General features: G+C 35.7%; 2 protein-coding genes across 11 annotated transcripts; both read right to left on the minus strand.

Annotated features, from left to right (window-relative positions):
* Window positions 1–1,813: 1,813 nt before the first annotated feature.
* Window positions 1,814–4,444, minus strand: LOC111302281 (protein ACCELERATED CELL DEATH 6-like). Of its 3 annotated transcripts, XM_089744418.1 has the most exons (4): window positions 3,367–4,444; window positions 2,739–3,271; window positions 2,391–2,616; window positions 1,814–2,303 (listed from the first exon to the last, which is right to left on the minus strand). In XM_089744418.1, the coding sequence occupies exons 1-4, from the start codon at window positions 3,923–3,925 to the stop codon at window positions 1,963–1,965; spliced, it is 1,659 nt and encodes a 552-aa protein (XP_089600544.1). In that variant the 5' UTR covers window positions 3,926–4,444; the 3' UTR covers window positions 1,814–1,962. The 3 variants fall into 3 exon arrangements, with proteins under 3 accessions (XP_089600544.1, XP_089600543.1, XP_022753946.2); XM_089744417.1 differs by having other exon boundaries at window positions 1,814–2,616; window positions 2,739–3,262; window positions 3,367–4,425; XM_022898211.2 differs by having other exon boundaries at window positions 1,814–2,616; window positions 3,367–4,423.
* Window positions 4,445–5,322: 878 nt separating this feature from the next.
* On the minus strand, window positions 5,323–19,418 carry LOC111301632 (uncharacterized). Of its 8 annotated transcripts, none has more exons than XM_089744423.1 (20): window positions 19,135–19,418; window positions 18,970–19,058; window positions 18,343–18,438; window positions 18,167–18,221; window positions 13,342–13,430; window positions 12,444–12,510; window positions 12,295–12,357; window positions 11,921–12,091; window positions 11,671–11,764; window positions 11,493–11,572; window positions 11,314–11,389; window positions 10,872–10,915; window positions 10,258–10,325; window positions 9,621–9,706; window positions 9,343–9,500; window positions 7,933–9,253; window positions 7,509–7,792; window positions 6,713–6,919; window positions 6,471–6,627; window positions 5,323–5,842 (listed from the first exon to the last, which is right to left on the minus strand). In XM_089744423.1, the coding sequence occupies exons 4-20, from the start codon at window positions 18,218–18,220 to the stop codon at window positions 5,559–5,561; spliced, it is 3,303 nt and encodes a 1,100-aa protein (XP_089600549.1). In that variant the 5' UTR covers window position 18,221; window positions 18,343–18,438; window positions 18,970–19,058; window positions 19,135–19,418; the 3' UTR covers window positions 5,323–5,558. The 8 variants fall into 8 exon arrangements, with proteins under 8 accessions (XP_089600549.1, XP_089600548.1, XP_089600547.1 ...); XM_089744422.1 differs by having other exon boundaries at window positions 7,915–9,253; XM_089744421.1 differs by having other exon boundaries at window positions 7,915–9,253; window positions 18,151–18,221.

Consider the following 19,418-nt stretch of genomic DNA (forward strand, 5'->3'; position numbering starts at 1 on the left):
CCTTTTCTAAAAGGCAGTAATAGTTCTGTGGTTTACCACAGCTTCACTTGCTAGTTTGGCTTCCGTCCTTTTGTGCTTTTTGGGCCTTTCCAGCCATACTCTTCATCAGGATGCTATTTGAATTGAGTCTGCAATCATCACAAGTGACAGTCTCCAACTAAGTTTAAGTGCTACTGCAAAAGCAAAAATAGACCCGAAAATTGCTTGAACCAGCAATGACAATCGATCTCCAACAAGGGAAAGGACCATGTTGGCTTCAGTCGCAAAAAGGACAGATTCCTGACCAACTAGACCCATTTGAGATCTCAATGGTTGTGGACTTGCCAGAACCACTGCCTCCAACAAGACATACAGACTTACCGACCGGAATTCTAATATTCAAACCTTGCAAGACTGGTGTATCAGGTCTTGATGGATAACTAAAATAAATGTCCTTAAATTCAATCTCTCCCTTTACATTTGACAAAGCCTTTCCTTTCCTATCTTCCGTGTCTAGCAGATATGGTTGGCACAACTTGGAAGGTCATGGATGAGCCAGTTTCTTTTGTGTCAAAGAAACCAACTTCCTGTCTACAGACAGATTTTAGGCATTCTTCCCTGATTCTGGAAGTCTGTCTCTCAGCAGTTCACGTCAAAAAAATTCCTTCTGTAAATATAAAATTGCATCCCATGGAAGCAATGCAGATGTTAATGTCCAGTGTTTATCAGTCTAATGGCATATGACTTTTGAAAGGGCTATCATAGTTACAACTCACCAACAAAAGCCGAAAGTCCAACTCTAATTGCAACATACAACAGCCCAGGTGCATACTACAGATTGAATTTATAGTGGCAGAGTTAACAAAGTAATTAAGTGTCACAAACTAGGGATAGGAATCAATTTTATTCATGTAAATAGCTCGGATTGGCTCTGCTAGCCAGGTCTGAAAGCCATAATGCTATTGCTATTGACTGAAGTAATAACTGTCGGTAGCACATACCTTATCTACAATATCATTAGACAATGTACTGTTAGGATTTCCATATTCATTGATTTCTTTGCTAAGTACAAACATGGTAAGAGGGTACTGCACATGTCATGGGAAGTCATGAAGCTGTCCCCTTTTGGAGACTGAAAAACTTGTTTTTCTTTCATGCAATTCTCAATTTGGACCCCTTGAATAGTCTATGTTGGCCAATGACATTGAATCTGTCACCTGGAATGATTCTTTCAATTTGACAAGCAAGGTTGCATAGAGCCAGGTTAACAATGGGAATATACCTTATTAGTCTGTGCAAAGCCTATAGTTCGTTCACAATTTTTTTTTTCTCTTTTTCTTGTGAGAACATAGCCTTCCATTTGGGATGCTCTGAAATCATATGTACAGCAGGATAATAAGGAATCAAAGTTAATTAATCTATACCAAAAACTTCGGTGAAGAAAATAACATTTCTCACCCTCAGTGTTTCTAGCTTAAAACACCTTTTTTTGTGAAGATGAACATTTCATGGAAAATGTAGAGAAGGAGCTCCTCCTTGAAATTGGAGGAACTTTGCTGGACTTAATGCAGAATGCTAAGAAACACCCCCTGGTGTATGGGCTTGTGAATAACTCAATCATCATGGTGATAGTTGAAGAGAAAGTTTTTCCAAATTGTTTTCATGCAAGAAACAGGCATATAGAAGGCAACTAGATACACTCAGTTCTACATATTCGTGCAATAAGGCCCCTTAAGCTCCTATCACCATCTGCCTGGCTCTAACAATTGGTCATTCTCTGCTGCCAAATGAGTAGTCGTTGATTTTTGTCTTCTATGTATGCATGAGGTTCAAATTGCACAAATTGGTATCAAAACATCTTTATTGGAGATTGATAGATATTGGTATAGTGAAAGCATATAGTAAGACATTCGAGGGTATTGATAACTATTGGTACAGTGAAAGCATATAGTGAGACATTCGAAGGTACAAATTCAAGAGATTCTAATTTCTATAAATCATCTTTGATAACCGAAATATAAACAAAAATGGATTGTCTTCAAGTATGTTACGTCTGCGAGCAAGAGAGGTAGGAGAGGAGGACAAGCGATCAAACACAAGAAGAAACAGTGGAGCAAACAGGTAAAGAATGGCAGGGGATGAACAACCAATGACACAAACCAGTATAGCCAGCCACAATGTCTTGGACAACACTACGAACAATCCTGTCACAAATGCCAACGCCATTGCCACAAGTGCAATCCATGTCAAGCCAATGGAGAAAGGAAGTGTATCCATGAATAATGATTCACTAACTTGACAAGAAGATGACCAGAAAACCAAAACTGCTGCAGTCATAGATGAGGTGAAGGCAACTGAATCTGAGATTACGAATGCTTTAAAAGCTGATCTACTAATCAGTGCTGCCATACCTTCATCTGGATCATTATTTCTAAAACCTCCAGGGATGGTAAAAGCTGCAGTAAATGTGAATGTAGCAATTAGTGTTGCCATTAGTAATAGTGTTGTAGACATTTCTCTGCTTCTTTGACCAATTTTATTTGATCTTTCTACTTCCATGTCGATTAATCCTCCATCTTGAAGGAGATCTCCAGCTCTCGTTGTATATGAACTTTTCAACGTTTTTAAGGTCAAGTGCTGCAATGGATAAAGAAGTGGGATACGTTTCGGTTTCTTAATCTCATTTGTGGAGTACAAACTTTCACAAACAATGTATCAAAAACGAACTCTTAAATATAATTTCACCTTAACTTTTGTACCTTTTGTAGTTCCATCCCACAGTCGTCAGTTGAATACACAACATCCAAAGCTGTTTCATGATTCAGGTTAATTACCCTAATGTCCACCTTCGAATTCCTTGACAAAAAATAGGCCACATTGCTATGGAAGTTCATTGCTGCAAGATGCAAAGGGGTGTTTCCAGCCACATCTGATGCATTGACCAAATCCTCAGCTTCAGGTAAATCCAGGACATATGACACTACGTTGATATATCCATTTTTAGCAGAAAGATGAAGAATATTCCGTTGTTCATTGTCGACCACCTCAATCGTGTCAGGGCAAGGATTGAGCAGCAGCTTCAGCAAATTTGCTTGACCATTCTTGGCAGCCAAGTGGAGAGGTATTTGTTGATTATTATCTGCTTGATATGCAGCTGAAATATCCCATTCTAGTAATTTCTTAACCATTTCATAGTCACCCAAGGCTACAGCATAGTGAAGGGGATTTCTCCCTCTCACATCTTGCTTGATGATCAGCTCTCTTTTCACATCCAGCATTTTATCTATGATAGCTAAATTCAGTAGCACCAAGATAGAAATTTACAAGAAAATTTCATTAACTGTTCTTTTTTTTTTACTTAAAAAAAAAAAAAGACAAGAACTGTACCTAAATCACGCCTTATGACAGCACGGTGTAAAGGTGTTTGGTCGCTGTCACCTGTATGCTCAAGTGTGGATGGATTTGCAAATATGATACTGTCAGCAACAGCAGTTAACCTCAGATCAATAGCAATAAACAATGGAGACTCCCCAGCATTATTGACCAACCCCAACGATTCCTGATCTCCATCCACCAATAGCCACAGCACGTACTTATGATTGTTTCTGACAGCACAATGTAGAGGAGTATTACCATAATTGTCTCTGATGCTTGCCAGATTTTCGACAGTGCCTTTGAAAAATTGAACAATATCAAACTGTCCAGCCTTTGCGGCAACATGCACGGGTGTTTCACCCTTGAGGTTGGTACTCAGAACAAGACTAGGCCGCCAATTCATTATCTCGTACACCAAATCCTTGTGCCCGAATCGTGCAGCCATGTGAAGAGCTGTGTTGCCTTGTGGTGTCGTTGCATCCAGGATGTTGGCTTCAGCATCTACAAGTTCCTTGATCAGTTTTAAGTTCCCTGTTCTTGCTGCCACAAGCAATTGTTGATCCATGGCCATGGGGGAAACTCATTGATTACGCCAAAATAGATTATAAAACCATGATCATAAAGCAAAAGAAGGTCAATACAGACAGCGACGGTGATAGAGGCTTTGATAGGAAAACACCGCAATTAAAGAGTAACAAATTTTGAATAATCAACAGAATGTAAAAGAAAAAAAAAAGTAGAAATGTTGAATCAGTGTGCAAAGAGAGCAAAGTTGACTTGGCCATGAAGACGCATGAGATTTAATGCATAAATTAGTTTGACTGTTTATTGATTTCTCGTCCGAAGAAAATTACACGGAAGCCGTACAAAATTATTACAAAGCTATGCGACAAGAAATTGATCCTCTGATGAAGTCATATACTCTATAACATAGGTTTTATCCACACAAGTAATGAAGAACATTAAAAATTTTAGAATATAATTTTGAAGTACTAGAACGAGACCCGTTCTTATCACAAGCTCTTAATAATATGACTATAAATGCCATTACGTGTGACTTTCTTTATTATAAAAATTTTTTAAGAAAAAATAAATACGCTAGTAAATAAATATCCTAATAAATAAAATAAGCTTTTTACGTATTATTTCATCCAAAAAAACCGATTTGAAGTCCCTAAATTTGTTTCATACAAATCAAATGTACAAAGTAGAGGGCGGAAGGGTTTAACACCTTAAACATCTAAAAGAAAGACAACAAATTTTAAATCAAAATTTTTTAATAAACAAAATAGCAGATTGGAAATCGAAGAAAGAGTAGTACATATTTATAATTTAAACTTTAAATTTATTAAATATTATTTTTTTTAGTATGATACAATAACTTGAATAGTCATTAAGTCCATTATTAGATTTTTGAGCTAATAATTAGATTGTTGCAATAAAATTATAAAGATGAGAAATGGGTAATTGGTAGTCAAAGTTGACAAAGAGTAGGTATATAGAAAATAACAAGGGCAATGTTAGGGCAGTTCGGAAAATTGGTGTCCATTTGGTTTGATTGTCTTGTTCCTCAAACTTTAGGTTACTTCACCCATTTTTGCTTGTATGGAAACTTTGACTCCATTTAAGTTCAGCACTGTCATAATTTGCATTATATTGTGAACTGAAATTTGGGTTTTTGTTTGAACCAGAAAAAAAAAAGTGGGCTTTTGGGTTGTTTTGTGTTACGCTTTGTCAAAGGCACCTAGACACCTGAACTTGTAAGAACACGATTTAGCAAAACAAAAGCAAGGGTTAAGTGTTTGATAGAAAGGTTATGCTTTGTCGATGACTCGTATATATATAAATTTGATAAAAATAAAAATATTTTATTTTATATTTGATATATGATATAAATTATAATATAATAATTTATATACAAATGGTCAAATAACCGTTAATTAGTAGAAATCTAAAGCACAGTACAGCAGCCTCCAACCACAAAATATTCTTTCCTTAAACATTGTTTTGGGAATGGTTTGTTTTAAGAAACAAAATTTCGGATTGCACCAAGGAACAGCTTTTCCTTTATGCCTAATTAATAGACACACTCAAGACAGTAAATTTATGTGTTTGTTATATACAGGAAAGAATGAGTAATCTATATGATTGGGATGCATTCTGTCCCAAAATTTGCAAAAAAGAATGAGAAAAAAACTGGTAACTCACATTTGACCCCGTAATTGCACCAGTAAACTCTGCATACCTTCTAGTTTCTGTCTCAGTTCTTTAATATTAGTAAGATGCTCCTTGGAAGATTCTGATTTGGATAGTTGAGTAACAAGAGCTGCACACTTGGCCTGCGAATCCGAAACTGCCTCCTCAAGCAAAGCCACAGTCGAGCGCTGGTCTTCATTAATCACTTTTGGAGGAGATTGCCCAATACTTCCAGCACTGCTGCCTCGGCCGAGCTTATCCGAGGAGAAAATCTTGTCGAACCCATCAGTTCCTAAAAGTCATCAACGTATATATTATGAACCACAAACCAAGGAAAATAGTGAGCAGCAAGGGTGGAGAGACAGGCAGCCAAAGAAAAGGAAACCATATAAATTTTATATTAAAATGACGTTTAAAATGTTTCGGCCATTTAGCTGTATTATAGATTTCAAATGATATTATATTCTGAATTTTAGAACCTAGGATTTTTTATTGCCCTATCAATTTGCTAATGTACTTCTGCTCAACAGCAATAATTTAAATGTTATTTGATGCAAATGACAACAAGGGCAAAGAAAGTAAAAATTAACTTCCAAGAAGATCTGAGGTTACAGTTTTTACTTAGCATCGAATTAGTTTAGAATCTTGTAAAATACTTTTTATTAAGACCCATTTTGATACGAAGTAGGTCAGTCGGTTCTATTCTACTTTTATGTTTGAAACTTTCTTTGTGGACTACTTGCTTGGCTAAGTACGTTAACATTCTAAACAAAACTTGTGACCGGAAGCAAAGGTTTCCATCACCAGGACCTCCGCATCAAACCCCAACCTGCATATTCTTAAGTCTACCAACTCATAAAGAAAGCTCATTAGTATGCTGACTTTAACTGAATGAAATAACTTTTCCAAATCAGACTTACCAAGGTTGCTAAGTTTATCTATGGCCTCCTTGCCAAGCGACTTTTCCAGCTTGAGCAGCCGCAAGACTCCAGCAGCTATACGACCCATTGAATCAACTTCAGACTTGCACACGGAAGCAAGGTGCTGAAGTTCATCCTTGGTTACAACAGCCTCAATCTACAGAGTGAAAGAAACCTTAATGAATAGAGATTGACCAAGATCATTGGCTGTAATCAGCTTCTTAAAAGATAGATCCCATTACCGGTTGTTTGACAGAAAATTTCAAGTTTTCCACCACCCAGTTGACCATTTCATTATCAAAATTATCTTCTGATATCACCATACAAACTTCAAGATTTACCCCTCCTAATGTTTCAAAACTTTCTTTGAATCCATTTGCAGGAGATACGTCTTGAAGGATGCACCTATGGGCCTGAGGCTTCAAGGTCTGCAAGCCTTCCACACTGACCTACAAGCATTTTCACCTTTAGAAAGTTATTTAAAGCAAGTCAGAAAGATGGCATTCACATTAAATGAGGTCAACTGTTACGTGGACAAAGGTGCTTCTGTCCTAGGTTAGCCCAAAAAATTAGGAAAATTTCTAATTCCCAACATGCCTGTGCTGAAAATTATGCTGTGCCATACCCAACAATTTTGGACCAGAATTTTTAATGCCCATGTACTGAGAAATGAGAATGGTCACCATATTCTGCAAAGTTTATACAAACTACGCTTTGCTTAGCTCATTAACCTCCTACAATCAAAGCAGATAAAGAAACGAATAAAAGATAAAACCCAACAGGTTCAATCTTTCAGCCATCTTGTCATCATAGGACAAGTTCAAGGACTGGAGCTTCCTATAACCTCCCAAACATAGGAAAAAAACCCACCTTGGACACTAGCTAGGCCAGAATACATGCTTCTAACACCCAAACCAAAATGCAGAGAAATATCAACAGTTCAGTGTTGCTCATATATGATAGTGTTGGTTCTAATAACTTCTAAACTAATAAAATAATGTTTGTAGGGCCTAGCAAGAGAGGTAAAAAGATTCTTACTGTGACCAACTCCACAGGATATCCCCGAATTCCATGTGAAATCCCTTTTCCATTAGGGACATCCTTTGGACTACTTTTTGCTTTTACTTGCAAACTCCGGAAAGTTGTGTGCCAACACCTCTGCTCTCTGCCCAAGACTTCTTTCTCAAACCACCTCCTTTCAGCCATCTCTTGCACACCTTCAAGAGCAAATAACCAGTCTTGTAATTCAATGGATATATCCACATCATCTGGCATTCCCAGGTGCAAAAAACTATCATCTTTCACCCCTCCAAAGGTTCCACCTGGACAAAATTTAAGACAATTACAGTTAAATTACATGAGTAAAATGCCAAAGGAAAACTTTACTACAGCTTATGAAGAGCAACAAACTAAACTAAAAATCACAATAGATTATGTCTCATACCATCCTCAAGATCATTACCAATGAAAGCTGAAGGTTTTAGAAGTTTTGACAGTGGCCCTGATGATAAGTTCTCTATGCCCTTAGATAGCTCTATGCTGGGACCACCATCAGGCCCAATAATTCCAAACCGATGTAGCAGAGCTTCGGTATAATTCATTCCTCCACCTAAGCGCACACCTGATATACAAGCTAACACACTTAAACTATGACACTCTTTGTCCCGCTCATCGAAAGGAATGACATGCACGATGCTTATGTCTAAAAATGGAACTAGTGAAGCTTTTCCATTTGATAGGCTCTTCTTCTTGTTGTGTACCCAAAAAACGGCTCTTAAGGGAGAAAATCCATTCCCAGTCACCAGAGAACCATTTTCAATTGAATCTAAAAGCATTCCATTCTTGTGTACAATGTTTCCCTCTGTGTCTACACAGTCCACCTGAACACTCTCCCAACACAAAGTCGATGAAACAGCCATAGCACCACCAAGAGTTCTGTGAGTGACTTTAAGGAACAGATCATTTCCAATAAACTGAACTAAAGGCATGCCCTGGATATCTGCAGAGGATAATTCGAGAAATCTAAGCTGAAGAACATTTACTGCTAAACTTACAGCAGTATCACTTGGAACTTTCTCCATTAGTCTTCCACCCACAGTATCATCCTTGTTTCTCTTTGGTCTTTTATTCTTTCCAACCACAGCAATCTTTTCACTAACTGTACCAATATACCCATAGAGATCCAAGACAAAAAATAACTGCTCAACCGATGTATTGGACATAAATTGTTGACAAGCAACCCCTATTCTGACAACACCACCTGGAGGAGGCACAACTGTTAATGGGTAGCCATCAGCAGATGCCATAGCTACCTCAATGGAAACATCTTTCAGCTCAATGCACCTCCACAAGCCTGAAGACCAGCCAAGAGAACTTTGAAGTCCCGTTAAGCTAGCAGTTGTTTCCAAAGACAAAGTGAATTGTGATGCTGCAGCAGTCGATTTCTTCAGGCTAGCATCAATAGGTTGACCATCCCAGAGAGAGAAACAAGAAGGATCCTTCTCCAGGTTCAGCAGCTTGAGTTTTAGTGATGGTGACTCACAGAAAAACAACCTTTCAATGTGAAGCCTAGCCCCAGCAAACGACTTTTGCATGATATGGTTCTCTCCACCACCAGGATTATCCAATTTGCACGTGTCGAGAGGAACACTAATATCTAATTCCTTGAGAGTGAACACAAGGGAATTCACTGACGAATCCGGTAAAATAGAACCAGGATTGACAACTATTCCATCAGCTAAGAAGGAAGATATCCTCAAACAAGAGTCTTCCTGAAGATGAATCTGAGTAATGAATTGTAAAATGAGAATGAGCAGAGAAAGTTGATATAATTGGATGGAAGTAATTGTGTATCGAAATTATGAAATTATACCATAAGAGGCTGGCAACCAATTACAGTTTGTGAAGCAAAAGATGGAGGGAGTGGAGAGGGCTTGACTTGAAGAGAGTGGAGGCATATTAGAGGAACACCAACAGTTAATTGCCATTGTTGCTCATCCAGAGGATATATTGGAGGGCAAAAATTCTTACCTGATAAACCAATACAAAAAATAGAAACATATATTCTAGTAACCTATACAATAACCTGATTATTCATCCATCCACATGATGAAATTTTCTATGTAATACAAAATAATAATTAACTAATACCAAATTCAGGAATTTGAAGACAAGAATCAGCAACAGCCTTCATGGATGGTTGCACTAAAGTACAGGGAGGGTGTGAAAAGGTATCCCTGCATCATACCCACCGACATGTTAAATTCAATATAAACAGTAATACTTCTAAATTGAAGATGACCATGCAATAAAAGCAAGATGAATCTGAGTAACTCACATATACATTTATGTCAGTATCATATATCAGAGAATATCATTTCCCAAATTCAAAGTTTTAAACTAAGCTTTGGAAAATTCTAATTAGGAAAATCTATCAATGTTTCTGCAGAAAAAAGGTTGAAATCTTGACTTGATAGTACATATTATGGCTAAAACATCCAAAAAAAAAAATGACAATGAGGTAAGTACCATAAAGATGATGAATTGCATTTGCAACTAAAATTACTAGCATTTGAGAAGCTATATCTGCTAATCCTAAAAGTAAAGCTAACTTGTTCTAAAATTAAAATAATCAAGTTATCAGGTCATTGTACCCAAAAAGGCAAGGAAAGCTACATTCACAGATGCTTAAACCTTCAAATATAGAAGCAATAATTGAACTTGGCCATAGCCAGTCTGAAATCACCACAACCAAATCCTTGGAAAAATTAAATATAACAAAATTTACCTTAAAAACAGCCCACCAATCATAACCTTAGATAAATTACGAGAATTTTCTCCATCAGAGACACTGGCCTGCAGGAACAAAACATCCTAATGTAAAGATTCTCCATATCCCAGCATAACTTGACTCCATACCAACGGGCTTGGAAGTGCATGGAAGCAAATATCATGATGTTCATACCATTTCCAAATAAAATAAAGAGCTTTGGAGAGCAGATAATGGAAAGTAAAGGATGGATTATGCTTAGAGCTAGAAGTAATAAGGAGCAATGAGTAGTAATATAGAAGTTCATAAGATCGTGTCAAGGATCTTGGTTTGTTTTTAAATCAAGTAAGAAGCCATCAATGACTATGAAAATATTATCTCAAAACAAGACAACATTTTATAATTTCAATTTCAATTTCAATTTTTCATGTGAAAAGACTGAGCTAATTACGGCTTTTTAAAATACAATTATGTAATTGTTTATTTTCTCCATGTCCTAAAAATGTGATAAGTTATAATCATACAAGAATTTTCCAGCAGAAACATAAAATAAGATAGATCTATAAAACCAGAATTTAATCAAGAAAATAAGTTGATATTAAGTTAAGAGATCAAGTATCATAGAAAAATACCCGAGAAAAGAGGAGTGACTGCATCAAAAGTTCAAGCTGGAACTCTGCAGGTAAAGTCAAACCATTGGAAAATGTTCTAATGAAATGATGCGAAGTGTGCTTGGGTGGATGTGGCGCAGAAAAGTGTAGAGTGAAAGGGAATATACAGTTTGCGCTACCCTGTTTGCAAGTTATTAACATAAAAAAAAAATGCAATGGTAATACAGCAAACACTTCTAACTTTACTCTCCTCCGCGCTCCCAACAAGTAGATAGTGGTTTACTCTACAGTCTGACTCCCCATATTTCCAGCCATTTATTCTACTTGGTTTTACCTTCAAACTTCCAAAATTGAGGTCTAAGAGAATGTTATACACTACTCCGAAACGAACACACAAGAACTGCTTGTTAAAATATGGCTGTGTCCATGTGTGTAAAACAAAACAACCAAAAAGGAAACAAACCAGCGTCCTTGATGCAAAGAAATATGTGGTCCACAATGACACAAACTAGAGAGCGTCCTGCTGATTCAACAGATCGCTGTCATGTCAGAGAGAGAAAACTCAGAAAAATTTGCCCATAAACAAGTTAATAAGAAGATAATAGAAATATCAACTGAATGATAGCAGATAAAACTTAAAACCTGCTGAGCTTTTAGATCCACATCTCCTCTATTTAGACATACATATAATCCAGTCAAGAAGCGGAGAAGAGCTCGGAGTCCTACTCACGTGGTTTTCCCACAATAACATACTGTGTTAGTACCATGTATTTAATTCAAAGGGTGAAACAAGCAGTTAGAAAACTGGCTACCTTATTACCTGGTTCACTTAATGCAGGACAAACAGCCTCTGTAACATGTAACTGAACCTCAAGGCCTAGTGGACTGTTTAATTCTGTCCTCTGCACTGTGATCTACGCGCGTGCGCACGGGGGCGGGGTGGGGAATAAAAGAGTTAGAATGTCAAGAGTACAAGAATCCCGAAAACCAGAAAACACTCTACACCACACAACAGTTTAAAACAACATAAAGTTCAACAAAATCAATTGAAAATTGTATGATATGATTACATAAGCCTCTCCTGATATGCCTTCAAGAAAACGTTCTCCACCAAAGAAAATACGTTTTGCGCCATCATCATCTCTTTGAGTTGCTCCCTCTTGAGAACGTGCTAAATTAGCATCAGTGAACATATCAGGATGAGGCAAGAGATCAATAGATAGAGATTCCCATTCAAGTTTCTGGAAAGAAAAGAATTCAGCATTAGACACTGAGATGACATATACAACTTATATACTCCTGATGACAGAAATTAAAGACACAAAAAAGTTGACCAAAAGGATAAAAAATTTAACATAAAGAACTGCACGTAAGGAGTGCACATGCCCATATGTGCACATATATATGTAGGAATCGAAGGAATCACAACTCTATGATACATTACCTTGAAAACATATATGAAATTTTTCTTTGAGGAGAAATCCCGTGCTTCCTTAAGATTTACAACCTAAAAAAACAAATTTGTTCAAATATGCATTTGTACTTCATAAAACAGTTAACAAGATTATGACACAATAATACACGACTGATTACCTGCCAATTTTCATTAGTGGTATATAATAAAATGTTGCGCATGGTGATAGATGCCATAGGTGATGCCCTGAAAAAATGAAAAACAAGAGTAAGAAAAGCAACAAGGTATGACATCTATGCCAGTTCCATTGACAGTCAAAGAAATTTGTCACTTGAACAAATTAACCTCTTGCAGTGCACAACAACGGCAGGATTACGAAAGATATTTTAGTAATTTATATATAAAGAATGCAAATACTGAAATCCTTCATCAAGGTCTACAAAACCCATAAACAACCAAATGCAGAGAATTATCTGGTTTCCCCCAAAATGGATATATGATAAACAATGATCTCATGCAAAGATGTACGATGTTCATAAATTTTCCTCTTCTTCAATGATGATGTAACTTACTTTTAATGAAATAATACACTGAAGCCTTGCAAGGATCAGACATTTAGACATTGACCGAATGTCAGAGACAGCAATTTCCAAAAATCTAGAGACAACACAGAGCTATATGCATCTTTGATCAGAATTTTTTAGTATCAAACAATACATTTTTAATGATAGTGAGGGATTCATTTGCTTGAAGAAATATCATATACAATTAAAAGAAATGCATAAACATAATATATAAGTAAACTTTGAAGAAAAAGGGGTAGTCTTATCATACAATAATTTCCTCTTTTAGTAAGCATATTTTTACAAATTTTTTGTATGTTAAATTAAATTCTAACCATCAATACAAGAGACAGACACAAAAGGAGACAAGTATATCTTTGAGAAGAAGGGTCTCACAGCAACCAAGCAAAACAAGTAAGATACATAGACTATATGCATATGTCTACTGCCATGCAAGCAAACAGACAGTTTGTTACCAAGTGTTAGCATAAAAACTGAAAACAAAGGAACTTACCAAGCTGCACCCCCTTTGCAACGAGCACCACCATGAGTCTCAAGTAGAAGATTGACTGTCTGAACTTGTAAAGTCATTCCATCTGCAATCTGAAAATAATAAAAGGATAATATGTAAAGTAAATATTTTGTGCTTAAACCCTTGTCCATGTTGCTAATGATATGCATAAACTAGAAATCCAATCAATTAAGTAATTTTGTAGATTTATGTGATGGAATTTTATTTTCACTTATTTAACACAAGTGCAAGATTTAATTGGAGTCCTGTGGAAAACCTAAGAGGTAAAACTGTGTGGAAAACTAAGAGTAAAACTGAATGTATATTGAAAAACTACTCATAAAGAATTATACAAGCACCTTAGGTTTATATACAACTAACTAGTGGGTAAACTAGGAAACTAAATCTTCCTAAAAAATTGATCCTATAATTGAGGGATTGTCTATCCTAATTTTTTGTCCTTAATTCTAGGGATACAAATATAAATATACAGATTACAATATTACAATCAGTTGTAAATAAGTATTTTCCCACACTCCCCTCAAGCTAGTGAATAGGTATTTTTCATTCCCAGCTTGAAAATAATTTCTAGAAATATTGCACTGCTGAGACCTTTAATCAACACATCTGCAAGTTGACCCTTGGTTGATACATACAATGTACAAATCAACCCACTGTCTAGTTTCTCCTTTATGAGATGCCGGTCTACTTCAATGTATTTTATTTTGTCATGTTGCACAAGATTGTGTGCATTGCTTATTGCAGACTTGTTTTCATAGTAAAGTCTCATTGGTCCATCCCACTTGATCTTCAAGTCTTCTAGGATAATCTTTAACCATAATAGTTCACAAATTCCTTTAGCCATTGCTCTAAACTCTGCTTCAGCACTTAATCTTGCCACCACATTCTGTTTTTTACTCCTCCAAGTCACAAGATTGCCACCTAGGAAAGTACAGTAGACTAAGGTGAATCTTCTATCAATTACTGAACCTGCATAATCTGTATCTGTATATGCCTCTAAAACCAACCCCGAATTTCTTTTGAATAAGATACCTCTCCCAAGATTGACCTTCAAATAGTGCAATATACGATAGACAACCTGTAAGCGCACTTCTTTAGGACTATGCATAAATTGACTTATCACACTCACAGCATATACTATATCAGGTTTAGTATGTGAGAAATAAATGAGTCTTCCAACTAATCTTTGGTACATCTCTCTATCTACAATAGCATCTTCATTAGCTTTTTCAAGTTTATGATTAGGATCTATAGGGTATTTGTAGGTTTACATGCGAGCTTCCCAGTTTCTTTTAAAAGATCCGTCACATATTTTTGTTGTGAGATGAAAATACTGTGCCATGAGTGAGCTACTTCAATTCCCAGGAAGTACTTCAATCTCCCAGGAAGTACTTCAATCTCCCTAGCTCTTTTATCTCAAATTCTCTAGCCAAACACTGTTTTAGAGATTCCCTCTCTTTTTCATCATCTCCATAGCTCTTTTATCTCAAATTCTCTAGCCAAACACTGTTTTAGAGATTCCCTCTCTTTTTCATCATCTCCAATTACAATTATATCATCAATATACACTAATAGAACTGTGACTCTCCCTAAATCAAAGTGCTTAATAAACAATGTGTGATCTCCTTGACTCTGCTTATATCCCATTGCTAGCATCGCTTTGGCAAATCTCCCGAACCAAGCCCTAGGAGACTGTTTAAGGCCATATAAAGCTTTTTTCAGCTTGCATACTTTATTTACTTCTAGATGACCTCCAAATTGTGGTGGAACCTTCATATATATATTTCTTCTTCCAAATTACTATGTAGAAAAGCATTCTTTACATCAAATTATTGAAGCTATCAATTGTAATTTGCAGCCAATGATAACAAAATCCTAACTGTATTCATCTTGGCAACTGGAGCAAAAGTTTCATGATAATCCACTCCATAAGTTTGAATGTAGCCCTTAGCCACTAACCTAGCTTTATGCCTTTCAACAGTACCATCCGCCTTGTATTTTATAATGAAAGCCCATTTACACCCAACTGAATTTTTTTTTTTAGGCAACTCTACCAGTTTTCATGTCTTATTTTTCTCTAAGGCCTCCATTTCTATTTTCATAGCTTGCCTCCATTTCTCACTGGATAATGCCTCGGATAATGCCGTTGGAACAGAAATAAAGTTTAGGCTCACAAGAAAATTTTTGTGGGACGGGAAGAAATTTTCAATTGACACAAAATTAGAGATTGGTATAGTGGATACTTAGTACATTCTTTGGTTCCTTTCCTAATGGCAATAGGCAGATCATAATCACTAATTATAGTTTTAGGAGATTCATGCTCATTTTGAGAAACAGAGTCAAAGACTGTAGTTACCTCATTTCCAGAATTAGGATCAGTTTCTTTGACTGACATTGGTTCAAGATCTGAAACTTTTCTTCTTGAGTACACCTATAATTCCTTCATAGAATCAATAACAATATTATCCTTTGTCACATCTTCTTTGTTTAGAATGGGTTCAGACTCAAATTCAGTGTTTGACTTGAACTCAGATGAAATAGGTTTCGACTCAAAAAGATCAATGGATGAAAATATTGAAGAAAAGGACAAATTAAGCAAAAAAAAGTCTTTATCCTTATTCTCCATGAATGAAGTTTCCCTTTGAAGATAAAGTTGAGTAAAAAATGGTTTACTTTCTTCAAAAGTGACATCTCCAAACACATAGAATTGTTTGATAGGAGGATGATAACACTTGTAGCCTTTTCTGAGTTGATGAATATCCCACAAAAATGCACTTAATTGCTTTAGGATCCAACTTTCCCCTATTGTGACTGTGAACATGAATAAATGATGTACAACCAAACATCCTAGGTGTGAGATTGTTTGTGGTATTAAAATTGAGATAGAATTGTAAGATTAGTTCCATAAGAGTTTTAAATCCCAAAACCCTTGAAGGTAACCTTTTTATAATATGTGTGGCAATGAGAAGAGCTTCCTCCCGGTAGGAATTAGGTACATTTGCTTGAAAAAGTAAAGCTTGGGTTGTGTATAGTAAATGACTGCTTTTCCTCTCTGCCACTCTATTTTGCTGTGGAGTATTAACACGAGATGACTCATGGATAATCCCCTCATTTTGGAAATAAATAGATAAACTCTGGTTGAAATAGTCTCTTGCATTATCATACCTAAATCTCTTGATTTTCACTCCAAATTGATTCTGGATCATGTTTTGAAAGCTTAAAAACATACTATTCACATCTGATTTGGATTTAAGTAAAAATACCCAAAAGACCTTGGCACAATCATCTATGAAACAAACAAACCACCTTGCACCCAAAATATTAGGAATTGTAAAGAAACCCCATATGTCACTATGAATCAAGTAAAAAAGAGTAGAACTTCTTTTATTACTGACTAATAAAAACACATGTCTATGCTTTGCAGATTCACAAACATCACAATGAAAATTTTCAGCATTTAATCCTTTGAACAAAGAAGAAAATATGTTTTTCAAAGTTCCAAAAGCAAGACATCCAAAGCAAAAATGATAAAGCCAGCTTTTGTCTTTATTGAGAGATTTTTCAAAAAGAAATGACAAAGGTAAACTATTCTTGATATTATTTACGTTGTTTGATGTATCAAGATAGTATAGTCCATCCTTCTCTTTAGCAAGTTCAATCCTCCTCTCCGAACTCTGGTCTTTAAATTCACAATAAGAGGGATAAAAAGTCACTTTGCAATTCATATCTCTGGTAAGTTTTTGTATGGATATCCTATTAGTAGACAATCCAAGAACATGAAGAACATATTTAAGAACAAACGAGGGATCAATTTGAACATCTCTTAATCCTGCCACTGTAGTAAGTGAACCATCTGCAACAACAATTTTTTTATTACTAGGACATAGGGTATATGTACTAAACTTCTGTAAAGAATGTGTCATATGACCTGTGACTCCTGAGTCAATGACCCAATAACCCGTAATAGGCTTAACCAAGATATTTAATCCATGAGAACCAAAAGTTTTATCTGAACTAGAGCCCTTACCCAAGGAACATACCCCAGTAGGCCTTTCAAGGGTTTTCAATAGACTTCTCAGCTTCTCAATCTCTTCTCTATCCAACTCTCCTTGTTTCCAAGACATCTGTAGTACTCCGATGATTTTTTCAATTGACACTTCCTCAAATTGGGTGATAGTGATATCTTTCTTTGAACTGAAAGAAGTCTTAAGATATAACCAGAAATGACTCTTAGCAATTAAGGCTAAAGAAGGGAAAAATAAAATGGCTATGAATGCCTTAACAGGGTTTGGCAATGAAAGCCTAAAATAAAAGTCAGCAATGAAGGCTGAAAATTTTGCTTCCCAAGAAGAGCCTAAAGCTCTGATACCATGTGGAAAAACTAAGAGGTAAAACTATGTGAAAAACTAAGTGTAAAACTGAATGTTTATTGAAAAACTGCTCATAAAAGAATTATACAAGCATCTTAGGTTTATAAACAGCTAACTAGTGGGTAAACTAATAAACTAAATCTTCCTAAAATACTGATCCTATAATTGAAGGATTGTCCATCTTAAATTTTTTGTCCTTAATTCTAGGGATACAAATACTTAATTCTAGGGATACAAATATAAATATACAAATTACAATATTACAATCAGCTGTAAATAAGTGTTTTCCCATAAGTCCAAAATTATAATAACGCAATAGCAAATTTGAGATAAAGTAGGCACTACAAATGTGCTAATCTTGTAGCATTTAAATCCATACATGGTTTGATATTCCAAGGCAAATAGTTATCTACAACCTTACCAAGGATAGGACTAACCTTGTCAGCAAACCCATAACCGCTACCCTTCCCTGAGGTGGTGGATGATTGCATGCTGTCAGTACAGAAGCAGATAAAGTCGCTTTTAAGAACAGTACAACATTCCAAACTAAAAATTTTACGAATGTGATAGCAGTTGTGAAACATAATGTTGAGCGAAGGTGAATCTAGATTACCTGCTTGAGCTCCTAGGAGAATCAACATCCAGATTTTCCTCCAGAACCAAATCAAGCCTATCAATTTGCACAACAATTGGCTCGATCTGTACATTACTGACATAGGGGAGCTATCACAAAATAGAATTAATTTAGATAAAATTATCAGTTCAAGAAAATAGGATCAAAACCAGCTCAGAGGCAAAAAACAAAAGTCGAGAACAATTTCAACCTTACAATTCTATTGTTTCAGTTCCCAAAATTATCTTTCCGCATTTAGTTTGAGTTGAGCAAGTGAAGATGAATTTTCCATTTAAGAGATCAGAGAAAATTAAACGTAAAAAGCAAATCCAAAACTAATAACATTTAATCACAAAATTCATCCTAACAAAAAAAAGCAAAAATGAAACGAATTCTCCAATTCATAGTAGCTATGCACAAATAAATTACTATTAAAAACCTCGTAACTTCAATTGTTTCCATAAATCATCAAATAAACATTTTTAGCTTAACCAAAGCTGAAATCTAATCAATTCCCTAACTTTACATCTCACAGTCTTTATAAATTCCAAATTAAAACTATAAATTAACCTAAATAATCATCAATTTCTCAATTCAAAATCCAAAAAAAAAAAGGTAGAAACTCACAATTATCTCCAATTTCCCAACTTTCGCTGTCGTCACATTCAAAGCCGGCGGCAATCCCATACTCGCATGCAAAGCTTCTCCATTTATATCTATCAAATAACAAAAAAAAAATTAAGAAACTAATAATGGGAGCCTAATTTTAGATCCAAAAATCAAAAGAATTACCTAAATTGGAAAGTTGTACAGTACGGCCTTGTAATTTGAACTGATCTCTTGAGAAAGATTTAAGCCAGTACTTCAAAGTGTACTCCAATGCTCGAGCTAAAATCGACTCCATTTTCAGATTGAACAAACAAAAAACTTTCAAGAAATTTTGTTCTAGACTGAGGATTTCATAAAAAAAATGGAAGAAATTTCGAAAAATGTGGGGGACAAAACCCTAATTTTGAAGGAGTTTTAAGATTGATGATGGGAATTTATTTTTTTAATTTAATAATTTATTTTCGGCT

Source organism: Durio zibethinus, chromosome 15 (assembly GCF_047325235.1).
Source record: "Durio zibethinus cultivar Kanyao isolate XHJ-2024 chromosome 15, ASM4732523v1, whole genome shotgun sequence".
Classification (NCBI taxonomy): Eukaryota; Viridiplantae; Streptophyta; class Magnoliopsida; order Malvales; family Malvaceae; genus Durio; species Durio zibethinus.